The sequence below is a fragment of the Fulmarus glacialis genome, unplaced genomic scaffold (assembly GCF_000690835.1).
Source record: "Fulmarus glacialis isolate BGI_N327 unplaced genomic scaffold, ASM69083v1 Scaffold42838, whole genome shotgun sequence".
NCBI lineage: Eukaryota > Metazoa > Chordata > Aves > Procellariiformes > Procellariidae > Fulmarus > Fulmarus glacialis.
The window spans coordinates 1-20,853 of record NW_009230936.1 but is presented as its reverse complement, the minus strand read 5'-3'; the positions used below and the strand labels follow the sequence as shown (position 1 = coordinate 20,853).

The 20,853-nt window shown below is 39.2% G+C and overlaps 2 protein-coding genes across 2 annotated transcripts; one reads left to right on the top strand and one right to left on the bottom strand.

The window, feature by feature from the left end:
* Nucleotides 1–146: 146 nt before the first annotated feature.
* Nucleotides 147–4,560, top strand: VSTM5 (V-set and transmembrane domain containing 5; the record flags this gene model as incomplete). Its single annotated transcript, XM_009584389.1, has 4 exons — nt 147–304; nt 2,294–2,685; nt 2,786–2,926; nt 4,517–4,560. Coding segments are annotated over 4 exons (735 nt in total), but the record flags the coding sequence as incomplete, so codon positions are not given.
* A 4,464-nt stretch (nt 4,561–9,024) lies between these two features.
* Nucleotides 9,025–20,643, bottom strand: MED17 (mediator complex subunit 17). Its single transcript, XM_009584388.1, has 11 exons — nt 20,481–20,643; nt 19,897–20,116; nt 18,507–18,643; nt 18,322–18,406; nt 17,039–17,191; nt 16,085–16,215; nt 14,852–15,036; nt 14,132–14,269; nt 13,070–13,187; nt 11,598–11,757; nt 9,025–9,665 (listed from the first exon to the last, which is right to left on the bottom strand). The coding sequence occupies exons 1-11, from the start codon at nt 20,571–20,573 to the stop codon at nt 9,460–9,462; spliced, it is 1,626 nt and encodes a 541-aa protein (XP_009582683.1). The 5' UTR covers nt 20,574–20,643; the 3' UTR covers nt 9,025–9,459.
* Between the last annotated feature and the right edge of the window lie 210 nt (nt 20,644–20,853).

The window sequence follows — 20,853 nt, the reverse complement described above, 5'->3', positions numbered from 1 at the left end:
CCCCCCCCCTCCCATTTTAGAGCTCCTGCGTGGAGGTTCCTCGCTGCCAGCCCTTTTCCACCCCCTCCCCAGCACGCTGCAGGCCCGGCTGCGTGGCTACGGCCAGGTCTGGTAGAGCCACGCTTCCAGCTTTGACTCTCGGCTAGGCGAATACTTCGGAGTGCAGCGGCGTGCCAGGGACAGCAAACTCGCCGCACTTCCAGCGGCACCGGTACCCTCTTCTCCTCGGTGCATGTTTTACTGGGCGTGAAGGGTCTGGTTTTGCAACCAGCAGGGCGCAGTGGCCCTGTGCAGGGCGCTGCAGGTGGGTGTGATGTTTGCTCTCAAGGCTGATGCAGCTCTGTTTGGATTAGACCAGTTCAGGTGACCTAGGCGGACTGCATATTAAAAATATTTTTGAATGATTATTGCATTGCCTTTTTTGGCTTTGTGTGCTGGATAGGCACAGAACACGTTTGCAAATAATTTAATGGAAGGATTATATTTTTTTTTACATTTACCTTGCAATCACATATTCAAAACAAAGCCATGCCTTTATCAAAACAAAAGGGTCACTGTGGTGAGACACTCAGCTCCTGTCTAGTCAGAAACAGAGCAAAAGGCCTTTAAATAAACACCCGGAGCAGAAAACAATTAGAACAATTTGCAGTGATTATCAGAGGTTCCCGTCTGTTCTGTTTCTCTAGCTGGCACAACCCCCTTTTTCACAGCTCTGGTTAGTCTCTCCTGCACACAGGCTGAACGGCAGACCACAGCCTAGCTGAGGATGCACCAGGCTACCCGGAGAGCGTGGTGTCCCTGCAAGGGACATGACAAGATATCCATGAAGGGGGAATCTCAGGAGTCTTATCCTGGAAAAAGCCTAGATCCCATCTGGTTAACAAATGTATAGAGGCTGGGGCTTTCTGCTGTGCTGGTCCTAGGCGAGGACCTGGGAATCACACTGGCTTCTCAAGCTTCCCTGACTTACCTTGCCCAGCAGAGTTTCTGAATTCTGCTACAGATCGCAAATAGAGTGGAGTCGGCTTGTAATTCAGTTACCCATCTCTCCCCGTTTGTAGTTGCTCTGGGGTTTTGGTGACTAGGGGGGGGGTGTGTGTCTTATTTTTTAATAAGATTTTTAAAAATAATTTCTTTCCCTTGGAGTTTTTTTTTTCTTTGCCTTTTTTAATCATTCTTTTCCCTGAAGTCTCTGCAGAATCTCCAGGAGCATCCCCAGGGGTGCTTTGCACTCCTTCAGCGTAGCTGAGGGTCTCGTCCTCCCTCCCTGCTGGGTTAGAGACATTTGCAGCTCAGCATTATTTTTTCAGTTCTGCTGTGGCAGTCGGGCTCTTCCCACAGTATTAGAGGAGAGCGGGTGAGCTGCTCCAAGCCAAACCAGGAAAAGGCATTCAGCAGTGAGGCTTACTCTGTGCTTTATCTGCCTTTTGTCTGGTTTGATTTTTGTGGGTAGATAACAGGATTTCAGTCTCTAGCCAAGTGTCTCAAACATGCCACTAATTATTAAAAAAAAAAAAAAGTATGCCAATTGAAACTTGGATGTTTGATGTTCATCCAAATCTTCATGCAGAAATACCCACATGCAAGCAGAAATTATTGCAGTTACACATTAAACTAAATGGTCAGTTCAGTTTCACGGTGTTATGAACAGCTCCATAATCACATCAGTAGGAACTAGGTGAGAATTAAATACTGTCACATGCATTTTTGCCTGGAAATCATCAGGAACATGATGTCCCTGACTTCATGTGAAACTGGGTACCTTTAATTACGTGCAATTTATCTGCACTGGCATATAACTGGCTGCCTTTACAAAGCTGTTGTCTCAAACGTTGATTACGCATCCTGAAAACATGATGAAGTCCTTGCCAAGTCTTCACATACTTAAGCCTGCTAAAGTTTTTGCTTTTGGGGGATGGTAATTAATTAATATAATAGGTTACCTTGGCCATGGCGATTAAACTTTCCATTTAAATGCAGGATTTTAAAGAAAAGCCAGTTACTGATGAATATGAAAGCATTGCTCAGCGTTTTCAGAAAATGTTACGCTCCCTTCCCCAAAAAGACTCTTCCAAACCCTCTCCTCTTGGTATCAAAACACTAAAACACATGCAATTACTTGTCATATATGGTGGAAATGTTCCTCCTGACTATTACCAATTAAAAATGTATATCTAGTCTTTAATTGTCTATGTATGTTCCTTTTATGGTCAGTAGAAAGAGAAACTGCAGAGCATAATCCATCCTCTCTTAAAACAGATTGCTGAAAGAGGTAGAACAAATTGCCCCTCAGAGGTCCCATCCTGCTGGGACAGTTGGTCACCTCGTCACTCATTGCCCTCCTTTGTCTTTCAGCTCCTGGAGTAGTATCATTAGTCGTCCCACAACCCAACATCAACGCAACAGTGGCACAAAACATCTTGCTCTCCGTTGAATACTCTTGCAGAGGCGTTGCCACCATTGAGTGGAAGCATGTGTCAAGCTTGGGCACCACGAAAATTGTTGAGTGGAAAAGTGGGAATTATGTCAACATATCCACGGTGTACAAGGACAGAGTGACTACTTTTGAAAATGGCTCTATACAGCTTCTGAATGTGGGCATGAGAGATGCCGGCTACTATTTTATCACTGTAACAGAGGAGTATGGAACCAACACCTACGGCACCATCATAGTCAACGTTTATGGTACAAACTAGATGGGAGTTCTTGGCTTCACCCTGTGTTTAAATATTAATCTGCTTGTAATCAGTTTTATAATACTAATTTTTTTCTGTCCTCCCTGCAGAGGTTATCTATGAAGATCTACATTTTGTAGCAGTTCTTTTTGCATTTCTCGCTGCAGTATCTGCCATTTTGATCTGCTTCATGTGGCTGTGTAATAAATCTCTGCATCTATTCCAGAAGAAGACGACACACAAACTAACAGGTATCTCTCTAAGAATGCAATCAAGGTATAGGGTTTTCAAGTCTGAATTTTGAGCTTAAAATTCACTTGTGATTTGAGCGATAAAAGTGCTAAGCAGGGACACTGAGAAACAAGACTGGAAGGGCTCAGTTCAGTTATCCTGTTCAACTCTTTACTAGCAGAGGCAACTGAATAATAGCTATTTAGTTGCAGAACAATCCACGGGACATCTACGTTATACATTTTACATCAGAAACCACAAAACACTTCCCAGCATGGCTAACTGCAAAACTTGGGGAGAAAAGGCCAGAGCTGCAATAACCCCCCATCAGAGGGCAGGAGAAAGTCAAGAGCATCAGCAACACTCTCAGTGTCTGCACCAGAAGGGTATCTCCTAGGGGAAAATACGCAAATGGCCCTTGGGAGTGACTCCCACCTCACTTCATGGAGGACTGCACTACTTGTCCTCTCAAACCCCCCTTTCATCTGTCCTCACATTTGATTCAGTTGCGGATTTCAACGAACACTGACTAGTATCAAAAGCAGACTCCTAACACGTGCCAAAGACACCAGTCATGAAAAGCAGATCAAGGGCTGCACTGAAGGGAACATTCACATATTAGAGAAGAAACTTCCAAGCCACAGCCAGGGACATACAGCCTAGGCAGCAAGACAAGGTGCCACGTTACGGGCCTGGGCTCAAGCTCTGGGCGCATCCTTGGAATAGGAGGTTTCTTTTACCACTTCAAAACGTTTCAGGCATTTACCTCCCTTCTTTGTAAGTACAGATCCAGTAGTGGTTTCTTGCCCTGTAGGTAAAAGGTCTGTATTCCTTCTCTAATAAGCACTGCTTAAGCTGTTACATTACAACAAGCAGCCTGAGTATCAGTATTTTACTAGATCAACACAGATACTCAAGAATCCTAAGCCTCATGGCCCAGACTTCGTGTCAACTCTGAAAAACCTGATATGGGAAGAGTTGAATTTGGCTTGAGCTGTCTCTTCTTTTCTGCTGCTCACCTACAGCTCTAAGGGCTGCTGCTGTTTTCACGGTGCACACACCGCTCAAACGCGTCTGTAGGTACTGAAAATTTTCCTGTCATGCCAGAATATACAGGCTTTTGTTTGGATAAAGCCTTTCCTTCCTCCAGTTAAAGCCAATCTTCTTACAGAGCCAGAGTTCTACAAAGTCTGAATCAAATACACTTATTTGGCAGACTTCAGGAAAACCGCAGTTCTGGAGACTTCCTCTGTCATTGCCTAGAACATGATCCAAAGCAGGGACCTAACTTCTGCCCCGATTCCACCTTAGAGCCCTGCTCTCAAAAGTCACGAAGAAAGGTATAAGGACTGGCCCTATGGACTTCAGTTTTCATAGCGCCTTTAGTCTTGTATTGGAAGAAACCAGTGTCACTTTTAAAGATTGTGAGGGACTCTTTATGCAGTTAAATATTTTGAAAAGATGTATTTGAAACCTAATTATAGATGAGTAAGCTTGAGCTAATATTAAAAAGTTCAAAATGTCTCAGCTATTAACACAGCGTTGTTAATTTTGGAATGCTGGCCTTCCAATCCATTTGCCAATCAATAATAATATCCTTTTATTTGCAGCAAGTACAACTGAAGAGATTGAATTGGAAACCATTGAGTGTTAGCCAAGGACTGTCTCATAACAAAAATAACAATTCTACCTCAGGAGAAAGCACTGGCAAGGAAAGCGAGAAGAAACCTAAAAGGTAAAATGTTTGTGACTACTGCAGAAACATCCTGACTTGCAAAGCTAATTAGACATGAAAGCAGCAGTGTCTGATGGAGCTGTTTTGACCTGTTAAGATTTCGGCTCTGCTAGCCAAGGTCAAAGTAAAAAAAGAGTATGCTTTCATGCTGAGCACGAACACATTTTTGTGGCTAATTAATAAAATCGAAAGCCTCTACCACTCTTAAAAACAACCAACCAACCAAGCCTCTAAGATCAACCCATAAAGGAAATGATCATGATCTTGAAGGACACCTGTATTTTGGCTACAGCAAGTCTCCTATTACAGACAGAGCAGCCATTAGCATCCTTCAACATAATAAATTTAATGTCTAATTACAGTATTACATTAAAAAATTAATTGCAAGGATTGAATCCTGTTTATTGTGCCTATGCTGCTACTTTTGGGCATAAGGAATTTCCTGAAGCTCTGAAGACAAACTGTAATTCTTCATGAGACAAAACTGACTTTGAAACAATGCCGAGCTGGTCAAAGTTCCCCACTTACGTTTCCAATTGTTTACACTGCCCCGGGATATTAACACACATTTTATGACATTACTAGGAAAGGTTGTTAAACAAGGAACTACACATAGGCACTGAAGAGGACGCTGTCTATAATGATTAGAGGGGTCAGATAAAATACTGACAACATCACACCAGTGGGGTGGCAAAATACTAAAGTTTCATTGTGAAAGATGTCAAGTCCTTTGCAAACTTAGCCCACCGACGAATAATCGGGAAGTGGGAAGAAAAGTTAAAACAGCACTAGTTTGAAATTTAGTATTTACAAATACAATTCTGAAATTGCTCGTGTTGAGAAGCCACCTTTGCTTTCCTGTGTTGTAAGAAAACATGAAGTGATCTAACTAGTGTTTTCTTGAATCTGCATATCACACTTACATTTTCTACCTGCAGATCTTCTGGATAGAGTAACATTTGCTTTTGTGAGTGAGAAGGCACTAAACTGACCAGGCTTTATCCTGTTTTGCTTTTGTAAAGAGAAGAATTTTGCAGTGTGAAATAAACTTTGAACATGTAAGAGTGTCTGTGTCTGCAGATTGCCACGTGGCTTTTTGAGCTGAACTGCTGCTACTGCCTCTCTCACACTTTAGGTCACTTGTTCGCATAAGGCTTTTACAACACAGGCTGACAGAGCTTGCCTTTTGGTCAGGGACTACGATGCTCAGGTGCAGAGGTATGAGGGGTTAGCTATGGAAAAACAAAAAATTTCTCACCAAGTGCATAACAATGCAAACAGGCTTTTCCCAAAGCACCCTGTACAAAATACTTTTTAAAGTCATCCCCGGATTGAACTGGCCATTTGTAGTACAGAAGGCCTCTCACTCACTGATAAATTCGGGTACCAGATTCAGCTGGTTGCTTCTTCCTGCATCTAAGATAAGAGGTCAAAAAAGGTGAGAAATAAAAAAAAAATCCCAGCTACAGCACAGCTTGGCAAAGTAAGTTTGTTCTAATTCTTCACTTTAAGTATATATTACCAGTCTACTGTATCTTTGAGTGAATTAAGCTTTGACGACACAGAAGAAGTTGTAAGTGCGTCTGTTTTAATCACCAAGCTTGAAGTATTTTGTAAAGTATCCATATAGCATACAGAAAACATTATTAAATGTTTTTTTTTTTTCTGTTTATCTGTTCCAGATTCTCTTTTTTAATCCCTAAATCTTAGAACTTGAATGTGAAGTTATGCATTAGGCTGAGCTGAGTATATAGCAGGCGCACTGCCAGATTTACTTAGAAAGGACAAAGAGTGCAGCTTACACATTACACCATTATTATCTGCTAACATTGACCTGAATACTGTAATCGTCAAAGGAAAAGTCAGGAAATGTATACAGACATGAATGACCATTTGAATGCATTGCTGTAATTGTAGAGATCACTTACACTTTTAAACTACAATATTTGAAAGCTGGGATGAAAGTAGGAAATGACCATTTATAATTCGTCAATTTAAGATGCACTATAACAGCAGTAAGAAGTTTCCAAGTAGCACAGTTCTTCTACAGCTTGGCTAAAGATACAGCAATTTCAGGCACCCATCCTTGGCTATTGATGCTGGTGCCAACCTCACTTTTAGGTAGTAATATCTTAGATGAACAACGGGGATTCAAATAATATTCAGTGAGGATATTCAGTACAGTTAGCCTATGTACTGTCTTCCTTACAGACAATTCCTCACACAAATTTTACCCAGAATTTAGCATGCTTACTCTACATAGGTAAGGTCAATTATAAAATATTCACATTTTCTGAAACTGATGTTTGTCAATATGCATTATTAATACCAATAATATTTGATATACAAAATGTGAGGCTAAACTGTCTGTAGCAGTTTCTTGCTACGCTGGAGGTGCCTGAAGTATCAGAAGTCTTTGATACGGCAAGACTGCTGAAGTGGAAGTTTAGAAATTAATAGCTATTCTTACTCCAGTTGTAAACACCATCCAGAGCAGCAGCAAATTAGGTATTTAGAGCATTCCAAGTGATCGAAGGGATTAAGGCATTTTGCACTTAAGCTTTAATTAAAGAGATGTCCAAGTTCACAAGATTGCTTTGGCAATCAATTGTAAAGGTCTTAATCATCCACTAATGTCTTCATTTCATGTTCAAAGATGCACTACCAAGAATTTCAAGACTGTCCCTCTGTGAGAAGCCTAATCAATCTGTTTTCCATTAAAATTAGGAATCCCTGTGTATTCAACACTAGAAGACAGACTCTCCATGTCCCTAATCATTGGGGTTTTTTTAATTTTTTTTTTTTTTTTTAATCAGCTAGGCCTGAAAGTCTTGACAAATGTCTTCACTGCTAATGTGCAGTGCTTGCACTTCTGCAACACAAGAGAAGTCCTCTTGCATCTGTTGTTTCTTTTCAGAAGGGGACAAATCCTGCAACTATGAGACCCTAATAGCTCCACAGTGATCCTATTACTTGGTAACGAAGAGCTTATTTGACAAAATATCACCGCATGCTATCACTACATGCAGACCTGTCAATTTAGGTTAAGAACAGTTAACTGTAAAGATATGTTTATGTTTCATATGCTCATCTTCTAATTATTAGTAAGAGAAGATCTGTTGTGTTGCCAAGAGTCAAAACAGCCTCATATAATCGGATGCATGACAGATGGATCAGGCTGTTGGCTGAACTGTTCAATAAGGAACAAAACCCCTCTCTGCCTGTAATCATAGAGTGTCTGCTAGCCAAGCAATACTGGACTGGGCATCACAGGTGCTGCATAAGACTCATCCATCTTTCAAGAAGATCAAGAGACTATTTTCAACTAATATTTTTTCATTTTCATAAGTTGTCTTGGGTAACTCATCAGAAGCTGAAAGGAAAAGCCTTTCTCTTCTATACTTCAGCTGCACAGAAGCAAGTACTTCAAGGAACTGAAATAACAAGATGTTTCACACTGGCAAACACCAGCATAAGTACAATAGCTGCTCTGGATACATACTGAGCAGCAGCTTGCCCCAAGCAGTTGCTTAATACATATTTCCTACAACTACTCTTTATTGCTCAAAAATACAGCAAAATAACAACTGTCACCATACAAGTATGCTGTTCAATTCAAACATGTTCTATGTGCAAGAAGTTCTCATATATATATACACATACACACACCTCATAACACACAACATGGATTTAAGTCTGAACCAGTTAATACAGACAGGTTTCAAAAAGACCTTTAGCAATCAATCACTAAACAAAAGAAAAGCTTTGTGCAACACCTTACTAGAAGCTTCAAGAAGGCTACAATTACAACCAAAAAAGACAAAAACATGATTTTTTTTTTTTTATTTTAAAAGAAGTTAAAAGAGCTGATCTTCAGGAGGATATTATTGTTTTCCTGGATGATAATCAGTGCCAGTGCAGGAAAAAAAAAGGTCTACTGCATGAGAGTTACTGCTTCTATCCAGACATGAATTTACACAAGTCACCCACAAACTCAAGTTGTCAGAATTTTGCAAGCAGAGTAAGACTTTCCTCTACATGCTTGCAAAAAACAAGGACAGAAAACACAAGCAAAGTAACCAACACCATATAGGCTCATCTATAGGCATCAGAGAAGAAAGACGTTTGCCACAAGCTGTGACTTCTTAACGCTCTCAACTTAAACAAATCGCTAAGTAAATAGATCCCTCAAAAAGAAATGGGTCACCCAGAAGCCACATCAATGTACAGTTAACACAAACCAACCCCAACTCAAGAGCGTCACGCAGCGAATACTGTTCCTTGAATCTTAGTTTTGTTTAGCCTTAATTCTTGACAAGGGAGCTCTGCTTCTCCTCTGTTGTCCCACTTCTCATCAAATGAGTCCATTAGCTTCCACAAGGATAGTCATTCCCTGTGGCACAAGCCACCAAAAGGCTTATTGATAGCACAATTCAATTCTAGTAATTTTCATTCTTCAGAAATATCTATTGAGAAAAAGTAGGGGCATGAGGGGAAAGGGAATGACTCTGAGCAGACACCTTTCATGTAGCAGACGACTACTGAATTTAATTTTATAAAAGAAAAATACATTAATTACTCAGCTATGTTACTCTGGATAGAGCAATCTGCAAAGATACAGCTGAAAGGAATTTTTTCAAAAAGTTGTATGTCATTGAAAAAAGTTTTATTACAAAGACTACAATGGACATATCTGTACAGGAAATAAATTTGGTTTTGCTTTTTTGTATTTCCCCATAGATTCCCTTTGCTGCATGGGCAGTGATCATTTGCAGCACAGCAACGACTCAAAGCCCCCACGGAGAGGCTGACAGATTATTAGCATGGAGTTAGGGCAGCCATGAGGAGTTCCATTTTATACACAAAATTACGCCCTTCCATTTTATTCCACTGAACTTCCTTGAACGGCCCTCGAAGATGATTCCACTTGTTGTCTTGCAGTACATCGCCTTTGGGGAGATCTTTGCACTGACTCCGTGGAAACTGAACCATAACTTTGCTGCCACTTTCCGGACCATTACGTACTGTGATGAACAGAGATTTTTATGAGCATTTTTACACTGCAGAAATTCCTCATATTAAATATCCTTCCTCGTGTATGCTGTACATTACTCCTACTCAATTCCAAACATGCTGAAAGCAAACAAGGGAAACTACCTTACTTTTTTTTCTTTTTTTTTTTTAAGTTTTTCTCTTTGAATTTTCTCCCACTTCTCTATGATTTTGTTGCTTTAGCACTGCATGTTTTTGGTTAGAGCAAACCAGAGAAACATTTGACAAAAAACGCACATGTACACCTTGCAAATGAATTTATTTTTCCCTAATGATGCCAGGAAGAGCAAAGGTTTTTTTTTCCGATTCTTACCTTGGATATATTTCCCACCATTCTGTTGAAAAACATGATCAAAAAGATAGCGTTTCTAGTGTATTTATCTCAAATGGACAGGAATGAGGTCACTCAGGATAGCTGTTGCTTTTAATCACAAAATTCTGCAAGACTGGTGGAGGGGTGGTGATGTTCCATTGGCTTTGATGGGGTTTTGTGTTTTGATGTTGGGGGTAGTGGTAGTGTTTGTTTGTTTTTTAAATAAGCAGTCAGAGAGATAACACTTAGCTTTCCCCTGAGCTACCAAGCTAGACTTCTACAAAGAGATGACTATCAGGCTGATTGAACATAACTTCTCCTACATAAATCAATGCTGACTATTCCCCATCACCTTCTTCCTAATATGTTTGGAAACTGCTTTTGGGACTGTTTTTTTGCCTCATCTTCCCAGTAATTGCAATGAGGCTGACCAGATTATAGTTCCCCAGATTCTCCTTCCTGAATATAGGATGTGACATCTGCCTTCTTCCAGTCCTCAGGAATCCTTCCTGATCACCATGACCTTTCAAAGATGAACAAGAGTGGCCTTATAATGGCATCAATCAGCTCCCTCAGCACTCATGGATTCATCCCACCTGGTCCCGTGAACTTGTGTATGTCTAGTTTGTTCAAAAGTTCTCCAACTCAATTCTCTGCTACTGAGGGTAAGTCTTCTTTGCTCCAAAATTTCCCATGGGTCTCAGGGACCTGGGATACCTGAAGACCAGTCTTAAGACCAAAGCAATGAAGGCATCGAATCTTGGCTTTCTCCATGTCCTGTGCCACCAGGTCCTCTCCCCATTTAACAGCAGGCCCACATTTTCCCTAGTCTTCCTTTTGCTGCTGACATACCTGTTGAAGCTCTTCTTGTTGCCCTGTACATCCCTCACCAGATTCAACTCCAGATGGGCTTTAGCCTTCCTATCCCCACCAATGCATTCTTGGACAGTATCTCTATCTTCCTCCCAGGTCAACTGATCCTGCTTATAATCTCTTGCAGCTTCCTTTTTATGTCATGAGTTTAGTCATGAGCTCCCCGTTCATCCACACAGATCTTCTGTCACCTTTGCACAACAAATGGTAATGCATTCCGTTACATAGGAATGACCATTCTTAAGCTTGAAAGAGGTGATCCTTGGGGGAAAAAAAAAAAAATCAACCAGCTCTCTTGGACCCCTCTTCTCTCCATCCCATAGGATGGTATCCCATAGGATTCTTCCAAGAAGATCCCTGAAGAGACCAAACTCTGTTCTTGTTAAGTCCAGAGTTGTGATCCTGCTGTTTGACTTGTTCCCTTCTCTCAGGATCTTGATAGCTTCTGTAATCTATTTTTTCCTATGCTAATTCTGAGAAATATTTTCAAGCCTGTGTAAATTAAGTCAGGTTTATATTAAGTGGTTTACTGGGCAAAGTATTGATTCTATTTAGGTGTCAATTCCATACACAAAAGAGATTGTTTCTAGAATATTTTGCTATAAATTGACATTATTCTATAAAAGTCTAGAGACTATCTCAGGAAGAGACTTACAAAGCCTGTAGAATTCGCTTAAGAATTTTACGATTTTCCATCATTTGCAATAGAAAACACTACCTGAAATGGCATAGTCTCCATTTGGTGATGCTACAGTTATTGCTGATGCATTGCCAATGCTCTCCACCGGTCCCAGACCAACATGATTACTGAAACTCAGAACGTGCCATCCCATAACTTTCGCAAGCTGCTGAACTGCATGTACTTGGTGCTGTGACATCTGAAAGATAACAAGAGGTTCGTCTTCTGTTCGATATTCGCACACCACAGAAAGAATTGCTTACTGGTTTTACCAAGCTTTTTTTCTTCTGCTGTACAGTAGTTATTTATAAAAATTACTGTCTTATCAGTTCTCTAGTTTCAGAGGAACTTTTTTTTAACATGTATGCTATGTAAGTGCTAGTAGAGCTTTGTGTTATTTGAATTTAGACTAGTTCCTTTGCAGACAGAGAATACCGCCGTATTAAGCACACTATGCAGTTAGATGAATTTTTCATAGGTATATGGGCTTATGCATTTTATTTAAGTATTGCTTTCAATTTACAGAAACCTTTATTTAGGTTTCAAAAACTACTTCAAGTGATACAAACAGGATTTTGAAATAATCCTTTCCTTGAATGGAAATGAGACCTCTGCTGTAAAATATATAAAATCTGTGACAATATTATCATAGCAAACTTAGGGGGGGGGGGGAAAGTTGAGGTTCTCAGATGCATGATTATCTCCATTAATGCTCAAGTGTAAGGATTGAGCTTTAACAACTTAGAAGTTTAAATGCTAATGTTTTTCTGTATCAAGACTTAACACTTCTAACAAGGAAGTATCTAGCACTGTTCAGCAGTTCTCTGTGAACAAGTCTGAAAACACTTGACCAAAAAGAGATACCCTCAGCAGAATCTGTTTCAACCTGTTTTCTGTGTCATGGAGTTTCGTGTAACTGCAACAGGCCAACCACTGTTATTAAAGACCTTTATTTTGACTATTTATAATGCATAGTAGGGAGACTGCCACTTCTGAATAAAACCAGCAGCTTGCTCTAAGCAATTAAGAAAACGCAGTTCATTCAAATATCAGCTGATTTAGTAATGGCTGATGCAAAGTGAACATTAACAAGACAATGTTGAAACGACAGTAATTGTAGGCTCATTAAGATCTCTACTCTAGATAGGACTTGGTTACAGTAAGTTTCATATAGTGAATACCTTATTGTCTGCTATGACTCTCACTGACTTGTTCTGAAGTAAGCAAAAATCTTAGTGCTCCCGTAATGAGTAACATAAAGAAATATATTTTAAATGGGAGGGAAAAAATTATTATTACTACTGACCTTAGTAAAAACTGGCATTGTATTTTAGTAACAATTGCTAAAGTCACTATACAAACATACCGAAAAATTCAGTCATCCATCTTCCTATTTTCACTATCTTTATTTGGAGTTTTCTAACATTTTTTACATAGATAAAGGTGAGATTCTAACTACTTCTGTTTCCCAAACACTACAAGAAAGGGGAGAATCATGTATATGAGTCTACCTGAGATAAAAGGAAATCCTGCAGTTCTTGCTCTTGATGGGACAACGTAATAACTCTTCCGTCTCTATGCACAACTCTGATCTGTTCAACTCCGATGTTCAGCTGTAGTTGAATGGATCTTTGAAGACAAGATGCATATTTATTCAAAATGCATTACAACACTTAAGAAAACAGGAAGCTAAGAACACAGAATCCCTCCCATTCATTGACAAGAAAGCTAAGATGAGGATGGTGCAAAGCCTATGGAATACGACAGCAACTCCAAACAGTTTCATCACTCACCACAACAACTCCCTCTATGCTGCAGGGGACATATTCTGGGGCATGTTCGCAGATCTGGTCCACTGCTTGTTCAGGACAAGGAACCTCCTGAGGTGCCTCACAGCTCCCTGCCTGCCACCATGCCCAGAGTTTCCTTCCAGAGGTGCAGGGGAAAATGGTGTGTACCCAGGGCCTGTTCTATCCTACAGCCAAGACTTCCGGAGCATATGTACTCTGGAACTGAGACTGCAAATTGCACCAGTGACTGCAGTCTGCTCTACACTGTGGACACAGCCAGAGGACTGCTTAATTCACTGCTGGTCAGCATGTAGACATTCGTTTCTGGAACACAAAATCTCTTATTTCGATGACAATGTGTATAACTAATAGCATGAATTACATGAGCTCCACATTTCAGTACCTATGCAACGAAGCTAGGACTGAGCATTGACTAGCTCTCCATGACCAGATTGGAAGTTTAGAATCCAGCACATACAAAGATACTTTATGTTCAGCTATCTCTATCCAAAGTAAATCCCCCCCTTAAACGGCCACTTTCACCTTCAATTCCTTCTTCGAAAGGAATTACTAAGATTCTTCATTAAAGTGTAAAGTGGGTGAAGAGTTGTCTTAGGGTGGCTGTTCCCCCCCCAACTCAGAAAAACAAACACTCGCACACAGATAACGGGCTCTTACTTGCCTGTCTGAAGAGAATCTAAACCTGTAAAACACAACTTGAATACACTCTGCCACTGCTGCATTCTTCTACAGCTAGAAAGATACATGCATTTTCATACTTACTTGCATATCTGTTCGTATCCTTGAGAAGTTATTAGAACTTTAACACTGGATTCATAAACATCATTTATATTGGACCAGTGGGCCTGAATCTGAGGATCCTCAATACGACTAGCCAGGCTGTCAATGGTTCGTGCAGTTCTAGAAGACAAAAGACATATTACACACAAAATAATCTGGACAGTTTGTGCTGTTATCTTGTTTAAAGGAAATGAGTAGGTTTTTAATTTGGGGTTTTTTTTTGTGGCACACCAGAAAAATAAAAGGCAAATTTAACAGAACCATGTGGATCAAAGTTCTATTTCAGCACCATTCTGGTGCTAATGAAGCAATGCTTGTTTACTCTGTACATTTCAGATACATTTTGCAGCAGTATTAGAGTGGTATTACTCAGTATCAGCTACTGCACAGCAAAGAATACTACAAAAGATTTATGCAGTTTAAGAGAAGTAGGGACAATTATCAGCAGCCTACATCATAACTGTCACAGAGATCTCGAAGAAATCTGAATTTTTTTCTTTTTTTTTTTTTTTTTTTTTACTAGCCAAGTGTTGTTTCCTCGTATTTCATGATACGTTATTGGTTCTTAGTACTTAAAAATAAAGACTATTTTAACAGTGAAGGAAGAAGTAGCTAGTTTTAAGAACACTGAAAAAAGATCAATTGTATTCTACATAATAGTACATTTTATTGTAACTTTACCAAGAATAGCTTGTGACCTACCTGCGTCTCAAAAAGATATGTTTTGCCTGCTTTATTATCTTTTCCAGAAGTCCTTCATTCGACTGTAATGAACTGATATCATTTTTATCAAAAGCCTGGGGTCCTGCAAGTCTCATTCTCTTATGGCCAAAAGGTGCGCTAGCTGGATGTGGCATCACTGTTGAGCTCAGGGTTTGCTTGTGACACTGTAACAAACAACAGATGTTATAAAAGGAAGTGACCAAATAATGTATCCTCAAGAAATAATATGTATACTACAATATGCTGCTTCACATCAGGCTTTTTAAGTGTACATACTTTGAAAAAGTGCAACTTTTTTACTTTATAAACTTAACAGCACTTTAAAGCCAGCTTTACACTCATACTTTGCCTCCCGTATTTATGCAGGTCTCTCAAACCTTATGGAAAGTTATTTTTAAAAAAAGGTGCTAGCTAACAAAAATTTGGTAGTATGGCAGTAGCTCCTACTAAAAAGTCTGCCTTGTATACATCTCTGGAGACAGTCAGAGTGGTCAAACAAAAATAAAGAAAGGATTTTAGAGATAAAAAATTGAGGCACAAAAAGATTTAGCAACCTGTTCAAAGTCAAGAAAGGAAATTCACAACAGAGCTGGGCACTGAGCCCAGGCTTCATGAAACCTAGTTCAGAAACACTGGACTATTCCACACGACTTGGAGAGCCATGCTCAAAGGAGATGAACACTCTCTGGAACACGGTTTCACAACTACTTAAGACATCTAAAATTGTGCTCCTTTCCTGAACAGACGCAATCTCAACCTTCTACCCCAAGTCCTTCTGCTAGATTATATAAAAATCTAAAACACTGAAGCAGAGAAGCGGACCTCAAAAGAAGCAAAGTTATTATGGTAGTTGGCTGTTTTTTCTTCACGGGAGTCTGAACAGATACTCACTTGACAAGTACTTGACAAGCACTAATTAAACAGAAAGATAAAAGGGAGACTGATGAGCTGTACTGGAAAAATCTTGCATTGCTTTTCTGAAGTGAGCAGCCAGGCCTGAGGTTAAGTAAAAAACTACTAGCGTTCTTTATTTAGTAAAGAACTCCTTAACCACCCACACATACTAAAACTGAACCGTAGGTTGCCTTACACAAATGGATAGAATGTGACTGGCCTCTAGTGGAACACTGTTGTTACAACAGTGCCACACACTATGCAGAAGTCTGAACAAAAGCCCAAAAACTCTTCAGTACTTGACCGTAAATGCATTACCTCTCTGATAAGTTGATGCAAATTATGTTCCAGAACATAGAGATGATCCTCTGGATTCTGTTTTTCAGAAGCGGACTTTTGTGATTTTTTGTCATTGGAAGAGTGACACAGAGAAATAGACAACTGCAAACCTGTACAAGCAGGTAAAAAAAGAGATAAATGAGGACACTGACAATTTTCAAGCAGGCTTCTGAGAACTGCTTTTTCTTCACGTTTTATAGTCAGTAGTTTTACAACCAGTATTTACCGTATCAGAGAAAAATCAAAGAACGATGTTGGAGAGCAGAATACCAAAGGCAAGTAAGACTTGGGACTCACTGAAGAGTTGACAGGCCAACTAATAAATCACTAGGTACATTTCACACCGATTTCTATGACTCAATCCCACACAAAAAGAAGAGTCCCCAGGACCCCATTCCTTCCACAAAGAAGGAATGATTTACCATCATACAAATTTTAAGCAATCCAGAAACATACTCTTCACATGATATAATCAGTTGTGTACTCCTTGTAAGAACAGAGGACTCATCACCCAACTCTGAGCCATCTTCACGCTATTTAATTACCCTCATTGAAGAGTATTAGCCTCCATTCTTCTGAAGACTCATTAACTCAAGTCTTAAATTTCACCTGCATGCAAACCAGGAGCAATGACTTATGCACAGCTCCAAACTGCAATGTGCACATGGCATTACAGTTGACAGCTTTAAGTGCTACTGACAAAAAATACAATCACAAAGCAAAACAATCCAAAATCCACACAATAAAAAGAGTAAATTAGAAACTAAAGTGTATTAGTTGAATTTTTCTATAATTAGCAAGCAAAATTCAAATTCTGGGAAATTCTGTTTTTCAAAACCTTTGAAAAACAAGGAGATTACTCCCCTGCCCCAGAATTTCAGTTCATGTTTAGGCAAATAATTGTAGGTCAAGAAGTCTTAAAAAGTTTCCTACCTGGGAAAGGCTGGGAGATTATCTGATTTTTCACAACAATGTGAGGAATTTGTGATTTAATTTGAACAGCTTCTCGTGACAGCTGGGCAAAAATTTCTTTACATAAAAGAACATTCTGTGCAGTCTCCAACTTTGTCTGCCAGTGTGGAGAACCTGAAAAATATAAATCAACGTTTGCAGAAGGAAAGAGTAAAGAGAAGCTACATAGGTAGCTTCAGATACCAGATACTGTGCAGTAGCTATGAGTAATTGCTAAGATAAGGCAGTCAGTATCTTCTAACCAAATTGAGTATTTTCAGAATTTTATCTCAGTTAAGCAAGCACTTTAAGGTAACACTAATGCATTTTACTTCAATTTTACATATATGTATATTGTGAACTGTACCTCCCTTCTGGAACTGCCTTACATTCCGAGGCTTTTTGTGAACTCTGCTTATGAACCCTGTCTCTTAAGTTGCAATTTACTTTCAACGATACTTCTAGCTTTATTAAATTCACTCTACAACAAACCCCCAAATAATGTTAAATTCATGTACGTGCTTTCACAGGATTTATAGGCCCCAAATTCTTGGAAGATTCTGGTCTGAGTAAGTACACAAGCTCTATACTGTACCCTGAATACCATATGAAACTCTACTTAATACAACATCCTGTCTATGTTCAAGACAGCACAAGCATCTGTGTCACAGATCACTGTGACATAAAATCCTGCCAGTTCTTTTTAATCCTAAAGAGTTAAGAATGAATTTTTAATCCTAAAGAGTTAAGGATGAATTTTTAATCCCAAAGGTTTACACCTTCAGGTACTGTCACATATCAAATGAATCAAGCTACTATCTGCCAGGTGAGCTTTGGTAATTAATGCACATGCTGCCAGCACACTTTCAGATTCAGAGAAAACATCAGAGCCACAGAAACAAATGATGCATTTTGGGCACAGTTAAGAGTGAATGGATCTTTAGTCCAGTTGAGCCACAATACTTTGGTTTGCTTTTGGTTATGTGCTCAAACTCTAATGACTAATGAAAGGTGCTCCAGAATATCTAAAATACAATCCTAGTAATTTTATTTCAGAAATTGAGTAAACGCATATGAAAAACTGAAGGAGTACACTTTGAAAGCATCATCTTTCCAAAGCCCAAGCAGCACCTACACAGAAAATTTCAGTTTAAATAAGAATATTCTTGTTCACTCTTCTTTCAAGCTAGAATTTTCAAATAAACATTAGATGCAAACTCATTTCTTGAGAATGTGCTCAGAAAACAACATATAGCTAGCTATACCTGGTTTTGATTTTGGCATGGGTCTTTTAAAAAGATTGACTGTCCCAAGGTCACCAATGTCTGGAGCTTGTTTCTGAATAGAAACCTAGGCAAAAGAAAACATTATTTGATGTTTGTGCTTTGCTGCAAGCATACAAATGACAAAACAAAACCCATGCTGTATTATTAAAGTTTCTCTGGCAAACCTTTATATAGGCTGATCCTTCTAAATCACTTGGAATTTGAACATCCAAAGGACAGTAATCCTCAGGTATCTTTTTATCCAAGTCAATGTCAGTGTTCTTTATCACCTCAAATGTGCCATGATGAAGAAAAAGGGAGCCTAAGGAAGGCAAAGACACACACACCATAAAGCATCTTCTGCAAATAATGAATCTCATACTTCCATTTTGGAAGAACATGTATTTCTAAGTCTCCAGACCTCCATAGTTGTGCTTGACTCAAATTTTTTAATGAATTCTTAAGGTGGCAGGTAAATTAGAATGCTCATTTCAGCACATCAGCATCTCAATCCTCCAGTGTGTGATGTGCAATATTTTACAGCAAGTTAGCAAGTAGTATTTAATAGTTATGGGAGAAAACCAACAATGTTTCGAAATGGTGTCAGCAGAAGCAGGGAAGGAGAAAAAAAGATATTTGGTTAAAACAAGACAAAAAAATTAACTGCCTGAAGTTTTGCAAGCAAGTAGCTTAAGGTGCAACACCCCTATTGATTTAAAGGAATGCTGATGATGTTTGGCTTGCAGTCTTAAAACTATGACAGTGTTCAGTCTGTAAAAACCAGCCATACAGCCAGTCATTCAGGTGGGACTGATAAAGACAGATGCCCACATCTGTCCTAGTTGCATCGCTTTTACATCCAGGGCACGGTTCATCTAGTTTACGATAAATCATCTAAAAAGAGACATAATCTGGGCTACATCTACAGCTTCTTCATGAACATAAGATTAATAACCCTAAATTTGACAATGATGACAACTGGAGCACAGCACAACCAGTTCAGATGCCTGCTTTGTATCTATATCTTAAGTTTGGTGAGGTTCTGTATTCACTTCTTCACTCCATAATTGGCTCCAGAACTCTGGGCTGGTTACCCTCTCTCACTGTATTCTATGAAATAATACATATTCTCAGTATCATTTCTCATAAGAGTAGGAATAATAGGTATAATAAATCTGCCTTCACTCAGAGAAAAATGCAAGATGCTCCTCAATCTTTTAGAAATGCTTGACAGACCGAATGTAGATAAAAGCCAAAGATTTACAATGTCCACCTGTCAACTGATCAACTACATCATCAATGCAGAATTGCTTCTGTAAAGGAATCTTTACTATAATCCTACACAGTCAGCTTTTAAAATCACTTTCTAGGTTGAGGATGGCAGGATATTTTCCCTGACAAAAAAACAAGTTTCCTCCTTTTATAATTGTCTCGTAACTATAATAATATTTTATTATCTGATATTATTTTTTATTAAAAATGTCCCATCAACAAATGGAATTTTCCAGTTACAAAAAGTTATTTGTAAAATATAAATATCCATTCTTGAGAAAAACAAAAGACCCTACTGTTTACCTGCACTTCTGTAGCTCAGATCGCCAAGAATTTTGTCTCCCACTTTTCTCAGCTTCCAATGTTGTCTCAGTCTTAACAGTTCAGAGTTGAAGTCTCTTTGTCGCTTATTTTCCTGGTTTTCTGCAACCGATTTGGATAATCTTTCTGCGCCTTTCAAAAGGATTTGAGCTGCTCCAGCTAATGACTTCTTTTTTGAAATCAACTGTAGAAACTGAGGATTCTAGTAACAAATAAAGAGAAAAACTTCTTGTATGTATCTTAATTCTCCAAAAATTATTATTAGTGGAACTAATTGACAGTGACCAATAAGTTGGTTTTGCTGGATGTTCAGTAACTTTTTTAGAGTAACTTTCATGCAATATTGTATAGCCACAAGCAGCATTTTGACTTACAGCTTCAGCAAAGAGGCCTTTGAAATCAGCCTCACCTCCCATTCTCAGCCTTCCCCTGACCCATAAAACACTGTACAAGCACCTCACAAGGAACATTTTACTAAATCTTGTATGTATCATACATGAAAAATTCCAGTGAAATAAAGTCTTTAGTATCAAGCCATAAAAACTACACAACTAGGTACAATATACCTGTTTTGGAGGAAGGGGATCCTGCACAACTGGATCTAGAGTCATGAACTTTTTATCCTTGACGATACTAAGAACGTCATACAACACACACATCTCGGTCAAGGCGCTTCTTAAGTTGTTCCTCACTGAATCCCAAGGCCAGAGGGATGGCTGAAACTTTACCAACCCTAAAAACAAAACAAAAGAAGGGAAAACAAAAGACTGTAAAAAGATACAGTGTAAGGCTCATTCTTAAACCACAGAGCGATCATAATGGCATGAAATACAACATAACAGCATGATATCTGATCTACCCTTTTCTACTCTGCCACTGTAATTTGCTGGGACTCGGTCACAAACGTCCTGACCCGATCCACGGCCAGCCGTGGGAATC